The 8,917-nt window shown below is 37.7% G+C and overlaps 1 protein-coding gene across 1 annotated transcript in view; it reads left to right on the top strand.

Moving 5' to 3' along the window:
• The first annotated feature begins 7,989 nt into the window (after positions 1-7,989).
• The window catches only part of ANOS1 (anosmin 1), a 122,836-nt gene continuing 121,908 nt past the window's right edge, over positions 7,990-8,917 (top strand). Inside the window, exon 1 of the mRNA XM_021709613.1 lies at positions 7,990-8,376. Coding sequence (XP_021565288.1) covers positions 7,990-8,376 — 387 coding nt within the window. The remainder of the gene's footprint in view (positions 8,377-8,917) is intronic.

The following is an 8,917-nucleotide window of genomic DNA, read 5'->3' as shown; positions in this document are numbered from 1 at the left end:
GGACCCTACAACTGATAGATATCTGTTCATCTCATTATTCCCTCCCTGGGTGGCAGGAATGGATATAAAACCCCTGTGGTGGTTCCCCCTCTCCTCTATTATTATGACTTTTGTACCTTTTTATGCATTGCTGGGTTATGATTTCTCTCACTGCTCTGAATTAAAGACAGCAAATAAATATGTGTAAATAAATGGAAAGCGTGCATTATTTAACCTATCCTTAGCCTTATGTGAAAAAAAATATTTTAGACTTCCCAACATATTTCTTAACTGTTGTGTTTGGCTTTTTTAAATAATAAATTTTAAGGCAACACTGTCCAATAAGAGCAACCAACCAATTTGGTATTTAAATGTCAATCCATCACCTAGTGGTTTTTGACTAGAGGTGATTTTTCCTCCAGGAAACATCTGGCAATGTCTGGGGACATTTTTAGTTGTCACAACTGGGATGCTGCTCCTTATGGTGCACAGGACAGCCCCCACCACAAGGAATCATCTGGCTCAAATTGCCAATAGTGCCACGGGTGAGAAACTGCACTGGCCACATTGCAAGTGCTCAGTGTCCTACATAGCTAAAGCTGCAATATTGGATAGCACGATATAGGACATTCCCCTCCTTCACTGTTAACACTTAGTTTTATTGGATGGCAGGGTCTCAGTTGAGAGGGAAGACAGAAGCAAAGGTAAGGTAAGGAGGAGTGGGAGCAGGGAAGTGATATTCTCAGGAAAATAAGAAAGAGTATGACAGATTCTAGATTTCCTTTCCATAGACAATCTGCTTGTTAATTATGGAGATTATGATTGTTGCTGAAGTCATGCTATTAGTGACAGAACTCACTGTTTGTGGAGTACACCATGATGGACAAATACTTTACCATGAATGGTCTAGATTAATTTTTGCAAAACTCTAAAATAGAAAACCTCTCTTTTTTACAGATTAGAAAAGGGAGAATGTAAGTGATTTGTTTGGCTGTGGTAACATGAATAAATGAATATCAAATCATTTTGTTTTTCATATTTGGAAAGACCATTTTGCTCAGATTAGCTTATGAAAATAAAAATAACATAATGCATGAGTCTTTGTTTTCCTTTAGCTTCTATTTTTTATTTTTATTTTTTGAGTTGAGGTCTCTGTTGCCTAGGGTGGAGTGCAGTGGCACAATCAAGACTCACTGCAGCCTCGACCTCCTGGGCTCAAGTGATCCTTCTGCCTCAGTGTCCTGAGTAGCTGGGACCATAGGCACAGGCCACCACACCTGGCTAATTTTTTTTTTTTTTTTTTTTTGGTAAAGATGAGATCTTGCTATGTTGCCTAAGCTGATCTTGAAATCCTGGGCTCAAGCCATTGTTTCACTTCAGCCTTCTAAAGTACTGTTACTACAGGCATGAGCCACCATGACCTGTGAGCTTCTACTTTAAAAAGAAAAATTAGAGATGTCTTTAAGAAGTTGCATTTAGTTATGCTATCTCAGCCGAATGAGCTAATTTGGAGAGGAAATCAAAGTTTATAATATTAAACCAGATATATAGCAACTCAATACTCAAATTTAGTCATTTGCTGGCCCTATAAAGTAAAAATGGCTAGTGGACCATTTGGGTTATATAAAAGAAAAATGACTCAAAGCATCATTTTGTTTACAAAATTAAGGAATATAGATTAGGGCATCCAAGGATAGACTGCTCTTAACAATTGCTACTGGATTGCTGAGATAGAAGCATTAAATTTTAGAGACCCATGAAATGGACTACTTACATTTAAATGTCTTGATGATTGCATTCTATCAATGGTTAAGACCCACCACTATTTTCAGCTCCACTTTCAGGCAGAGGCTGCTGATGTCATTATCTCCTGAGGCTTTATTATGCATTTGGGTGGACTATCTTTGAACACTACCTCAGAGGAAATGATTTCTGGTGAAATGGTTTCCATGCCTTTCTTAGAGTAAAAGATTTGAGAAAATCCTTTGGGATGCTGCCTTTCTGTGCTGGAGTTGCAGGCAACATATGATCAGTCTATGTATTACCATATGTTTTGGCCTAAAAATGATGCCTATGAAAACGTGGAATACATTATGCTACAAAATACTTAAGAGCTTCTTTCTAACTTTTGAAAAGAAATTTGTGCTTGTTGAAGAGTGCCAAATTCATAGCTTTTGGATATTGAAAAGTTCATTTCTTGTTTAGGATATACAGGAGCCCAAGTATGCTAGACTCCATTTCTAGACTTCCTTCACTGGCTCACATAATGCACTTCAGATCATATTTGGGAAGACTGACTCTAAAATAAAAAAGGAGTTGTGAATGTGAGGATTTGTTCTTATACTAGGTGAAGTTGATCATATAGAAGGAAGAGGGGACACAAGGCAGGGCAGGGATGGCTTGGTAGGGGTGTAAAATAGGTAAATATTACAGTTTGCCTGAGAAAATTCATTTGGAGTTTTTATGTGGTTCCTGTGCTCCTCAACATTTTAGGGGTGAGTCAGGGTTCCTTGTGTGAGTGAGCAATTTTGCATGAATGGTTCATGTGCATTTTATCACGAAGTCCTCAGTTCCATGCTTATCATTTGGACCTTCTATGTCCTTAAGACCCTAAAGAGTAGATAAAGCAATCACATCACTCAGTTGGTGACATCTGTTATTGTAAGGGCGGATTCTTATTCTATTTGTGCAACTTGTTGATTTTATAAGTCTGACTTCACTGGATCGTAGAAATGAATCAAGGAGGCATCTTTTCCCATTTCTAAAAAAAATTAACAAGAATTTTTTTTTGAAACATAAATTCGTCAAGACTTTGAGAAAATATTTTCTGCTCTCTCATTACAGATTTGCATGTTGATTCTGCTTTTTTTTTTTCCTGTCACATAAAAGTCAGGGATCGCATAGATTTTTCTGGGTCAAAACAAAAAACCAAAACTCCAAAACAAAACAAAACCAGACTATGAGTTTCTCGTTATAGAGAAAGAAGCCAAAAGGTTCTTACACTTGGTTTATAAAGTCATTCTCAGGGTCTTGTGAAGTTTCCTTTGCTGTTGGCATTTGGAACATGATGACAGACTATTTGACACCTTGGATAGAGAGAGAAAATAAAAGTAAATTTGGGAAAAAGAGCTTAGTGTGGATGGCAAATAGCTTCTTGCTGAGGTGGGCCTGCCTGTAAAGGAGTCAAGCCATTACAACCTCCTTGACTCTCTCTGTGCCTACCCTGTTCTTCCTGTTTTCCAAGCATCTGCACATGTGGTCCTTCAATCTTACTTAAACATTATTCACAACTTGACCTGGCAAATGAATTAAGTATCTTCTCTGTTCTGATTTGGGGATGCTTACCTAACACAATCATTTTAAAATACAAGTTAACTTTATTTTATATTTCAAGGTATAACAGAACTCACTATTCATTTTTTAAAACTCTCAAAATCCGGAACAATGAGGACAGATAGATATCAGGAGTTGATATATGTGCTGCAGGGAGTCTGTCTTTAAAATAACATTGCAACCAGTGTCATGCTGAATCTAGAAGGCTGACATCTCATCAGGCTGTTCTAAGTTCTCTTTGTTCAAACCAGGGTACGGTTTTTGACAACATTTGGAAAAACTCTCTGGCCCTGTCTGACAGAGGTTTTCCTTTTCAGTGAAGGTTGTAGTTAGGGTGAACAGAAACTAGTAAGCCTGCCACATTTCATTGTTCTGGATGTTTTTGAAGCAACATCATATTGTATAAATTTTTTTGTCAGCCTGTGAAAAAGAACAACAAAAGCATCTTTCCTGATGACATCAGTATGTAGAGAAAATGGCCAGATTTCTGTATTACCTGCCAACTTAAAAAATATATTAAATTAGTTGTTATTAACTGTGAATGGAGCATTGAATGCTCATTGACAAATTAATGCCAAAAGGTTGTTGATGGCACAATAACAATGTTAGAACATGGATTTCTTCATTGGTTCTGTTATTTTACTAAGTTTTATTTTTCCTAGAGCAATTAAGAAAATACCCTTTCTCTTTTGTTTTTGCTTCCTGAAGGAATACATGTAACAGTTATGGTCTCCCACCCCTAGATCAGACATCCTCTAATGGAATAGTATTCCTATTACAATCAGGATATTGCTGGTGTTCAGGTCGAACAGCCTAGTTGATAAATTAACAGATTCGTGAGTCTCTTCATTGGTTGGAAAGATACAGAGTGCAGAGGGCACCTCTTTCTCAATACTTCATCCACAGGGACAGGAGATAAGCCTCTTTGTCCACCTCTCCCAGGCTCTCAGCTGCAGTAGAGTTTTTAGCCATGAAAGACTCACACATGCTGGAAACACATGCGCCCATGGCTGCAGACAGAGATAATAACCTTGACCTCCATTCATTTGACAAGGGAAACGCTCTTGCGTGGGTTGACTTACCACTGCTCACAGCCAAATCTAAATAGCCTATTCAGGGGGAGCTGGACTGACAGATTAGGGATTTATATGTCCAGCTACATGCATTAGCAGCAGGGTAATTTCAGTTGGATACCCAAAGGAAGTTAACACATAGGGGCCACTGAGCTGGAACTTCTCCTGGTATAAGGGTGGGTTTGTAAACTGCTTTTGGCATCACTGGGTGGATTCAAGTTTTTATTCACTCTGACATCAGGGGAGTGAGGCAGTGAAAACAGGACTGGTGTGTGTGTGTGTGTGTGTGTGTGTGTGTGTGTGTGTGTGTAAAGCAGTGCAGCAGTCTACCTCTATGATTTCTTTCAGGAAGACATTTTTTGCATACAATTTAAGAAAATTGGGAAGGGGAGCATTGGGAGAGATGTTGATCAAACTTTACAAAATTTCAGTTTGATAGGAGGGATAAGTTCAAGGCCTTTTTTGTACAACATGATTGCTGTAATTAATAACAATTTATTGCATTCTTGAAAATCACTGAAAAAATAGATTTTAAGTATTCTCACCACAAAGATAAAATATGTGAGGTAATGCATATGTTAATTAGCTTGATTTAGTTATTCCACAATGTGTATATTTTAAGACAACACATTGTACACACTAAATATATATAGTTTTTAATTTGTCAATTAAAATATAATTTTTCAAAATGTTAAAATACAAAGAAATTTTATTGCTGTCGTATTTTGTTCATGAATAATCTTGCAAACACACATAGTATATTTGCACATAATATATAGCATCACAGTAGAATTTACACATAAAGGTTGATTTGACAAAAGCTTGATTTTTATATTAATATTTCCTAAGATATAAAAACACATGTAACTCTGGTGGATCTGGGCATGAGCTCAAGTTTGCATCCTTACTCAACACTGAGGCTTCAGCATGTTGTTTATTTTCTTTTAAATCATGAGGAAGGGGAAGGGGTGGATGGATGAAAAAATTACCTATTGGGTACAATGTGAGCAGGTGGCCGTGGTGGATACACTTAGAGTCCAGGCTTCTTCACCACTATACAGTGCAAGCATGTAACCAAATTAGTGCCCCCAAAGCTATTGAAATAAAGAAATAATAATAATAAATAAACGAGCAGGAAATTACTATTCAGAAAATTAATTTAGCACTGTATTTCTCAGTAATATCCAGAATGGAAATATAATTTGTATCTTTCTACAAATATCTTCTTATTTGTTTTTTTTTTTTGAGTTGGAGTCTCTTACTCTGTCATCCAGGCTGGAGTGCAGTGGCATGCTCATGACCACCTCAGCCTCGACCTGCTAGACTTAGGTGATCCTTTCATCTCAGCCTTCCAAGTAGCTGGAACTACAAGCGTGCTCTACCATGCTCGGCTTATTTTTTGATTTATTGTAGAGATGAGGTCTTGCCAAGTTGCTCAGGCTGGTCTTGAACCTGTGGACTCAGGGAATCCTTTCACCTCAGCCTCCCAAAGTGCTAGAATTATAAGCATGAGCCACCGTGCCCAACCTCTTATTTTATTTAGGCAGAAGATGATAGTAGCTCAGTTGGGTTAGGCTACAGTGAAGGCAGGGGAAGTGGATAGATTTGGGGAGAAATTAGAAGGAAGAACTGGTCAGTGAGGAAGAAGGAAGTGTCCACTCTGATGCCTAGGTTTCTTAGGAAAGTGAGGAAAAAGTTCCAGTTACTTTCTCTGAGAGACTTCCTCCAGAGACTGGAAGAGGAACTGGGCTTTTCCTGGTAGGAAGAAGGGAAGTCATGTTAAAATTTATTTTAGTTATGATAAATTTAGGCCTATGAGATTATTGAGGGGAGCTATTAAGCAGATAGTTGGATATCTGCATTCTCTAGCTCCAAAAGAGTCAGGACTAGAGATGTAAATTTGAGTTGTCTATGATTGCATGATGTTTACAACACCTAGGAAAACCCTTGGGTAATTTCAATATTTCTACATGTTGTTGGGACTTTTCTAGTGTTTTGCCCCATTGAGGAATTGCTTCCCTCAATGATAATTTAACAAGCATGATCATAATGATGAGGACTGGTATTTTCTGGAATCTTAGCCTTGTAAGAAACCAACATGGTGGATATTAGGTGGTGTAACTAACTGGCAGAAGCAGAGGCTGAGGAATGGGGCCAAAGTGGAATCTAGGCCTGACTCTCATCCACACCCATTACCATCATCTCCTTGCCCTTTTCTTTTCCAAAATAAGGGTTATAAAAATAAAACCTTGCCTTGCAGTTTAATGAGGTTTCAACAACATAGGGAAGCCATACTTTCTGTAAGTTTTCTAGCACATTGTTGGCACTCTGCTCATAGGTACATCATAAATTCATGGAAGGAAGGAGTTGATGAGCCCAAATGCTGAAGATGGTAGACCACTCCTGAAATGGTTTTATTTCACAATATTTACAAATAGGATGAGTATCCTACTTTTAATGGAAATAATCACATAGTTCTCAACACATTTTTTTAGGGGTAAAATTTCTGAATAAAAAACCAGTAAAAGTTTTCTCTACTTTTCTTTCATTGATTATCTGTTGGGAATGTACTTTTGCACCCAGATTGGAAGTTCAATGGTGCAATCATAGCTCACTGCAGCCCCAAACTCCTGGGTTCAAGTGATCCTCTTGCCTCAGCTTTCTGAGTAGCTTGAAATACAAGCATGCACCACCATGCCCAGTTAATTTAAAACAATTTTTTGTAGAGATGTTTCACTTTGTTGCCCAAGCTAGTCTCAAACTCCTGGGATCAAAAAATTATCCTGTCTTAGCCTCCTAAAGTGCTGAGATTACAGGTGTGAGCCAACACACCCAGCCTAAGATGCCTTCATGTCACTTGCACTTTAACGAAATATACTTAATAATAGATGCAAACTAGTATTTTTAACCATATGCAAATGATGGTAAGATAATGAAAACAATCTTTTTTTGTGTGTCTGTTTTTTAAAAATGTTCTGTATAAAACTTTAAATTATGCTTTCATTCTCATCTACCACATCAGTTCAACCCATGTACCTTTTTGAGTGGGCGTTAATTTCAACATAGTTTCTGTACTTATGTACAAAACTATTATAAATTTCTTTCTAGAAGGATCATCCTTAATTAACTACCATGTATATAAGAAATGCATGAGAATATTAAGAAATTTTGGATTTAAAAAAAATTAATAGACTTCTTTTTGGAGCAGCTTTAGGTTTACAGAATAATGAAGAAGAATGTAGAAAGAGTTTCCACATCCTCCCTTTCTCCTTCAGTTTCCTCTAATTATTAACATCTTGCATCAATGTGGTCCATTTTCTATAACTGAGGAGCCAGTATTGATAAATTAGTAACTACAATTCATAGTTTACATTGTTGCTTACACTCGATTGTATATTCTGTGGTGCCTGACAAATACATAAAGTCATGTATCCACCTTTGAAGTAACTTATAGAGTAGCTTCCTGCTCCCAAATCCTCTCTGTTCTGCCTATTTATCATCTTCCCCTCCCTCCAAACCATTGGCAACTACTGATCTTACTGTCTTCATAAGAGACTTTGGATTTTTACCCTTGCTTTTTTGGTTAGTTTTCCACTCAATCACAATGAAAGAACTTGCTGTGATACCTTTGAGGGAGGAAAGCACCACAAATGCTTTTCAATTTCCCACACACAGATTCAGACATCTCCAATTACTGAGAGGCGGCTCTTCCTTATTTGACTTCCAGGGTAAAAGACTGCCAGAAGGCAGAGAAAAGTCACAGATAAGCAAGGCGAAAAATGAAAAGGAGAGTGACGTAGGACTCCTATCAGGGTTGGGAGACTTGAATTTTTTGGATAACTTGCCTCTCCCACCTCATCCTAAACCTTTTGACTCAAAGCTGATGAATCAAACAATTGGTTTATGGATAGGACTGTGGAAGGCAATGGCCCTCACAGATTGGTTTACCTGTCTGGGGTCAGTGGTTTTCAGGAACCCTGCATCTTTGTTGGTAATATCAATTTTGCTACTATGGACATAGAGGTTTTCATTCTTGTTGCTTTAATTTAATAGATCATATGTGCATCTGGTACTTGTATTTTGCAAGTATTAACTCACATAAACTTCATTGCAATGCTATGAAAGAGTTCTCTTTTTTAACGCATTATACATATGAAGAATCTGAGAGTGACAGTATGAGAATCCATAACATCTGGCTCTACAATTCATGCTGAGAGGCACCTCCCTTCCCTACTCCTTTATAGCTATAATTTTGTCCTTCTGACCTAGGCAGGATTTCGGGGAATGTCTTCTAAAAAGACACTATGTCTTTCTGTTTTTTAGCAACTAAATCCTTTCACTTACTCTCTGCCTGCCTGTCCCTCACAAAGAAACCCAAAATATTTCTGATGATATTCTATATCCAATAGACCAGTGGTCCCCAACCTTTTTGGCATCAGGGGCTGGTTTTGTGGAAGACAATTTTTCCATGGACCAGGGGTGGAGGGATGGTTTTGGGATGATTCAAGCTCATTACATTTATTGTGCACTTT

Source organism: Carlito syrichta, unplaced genomic scaffold, assembly GCF_000164805.1.
Source record: "Carlito syrichta isolate Samal-C Ts95f unplaced genomic scaffold, Tarsius_syrichta-2.0.1 Scaffold260712, whole genome shotgun sequence".
NCBI lineage: Eukaryota > Metazoa > Chordata > Mammalia > Primates > Tarsiidae > Carlito > Carlito syrichta.
This window is presented reverse-complemented; position numbering and strand designations above follow the sequence as displayed.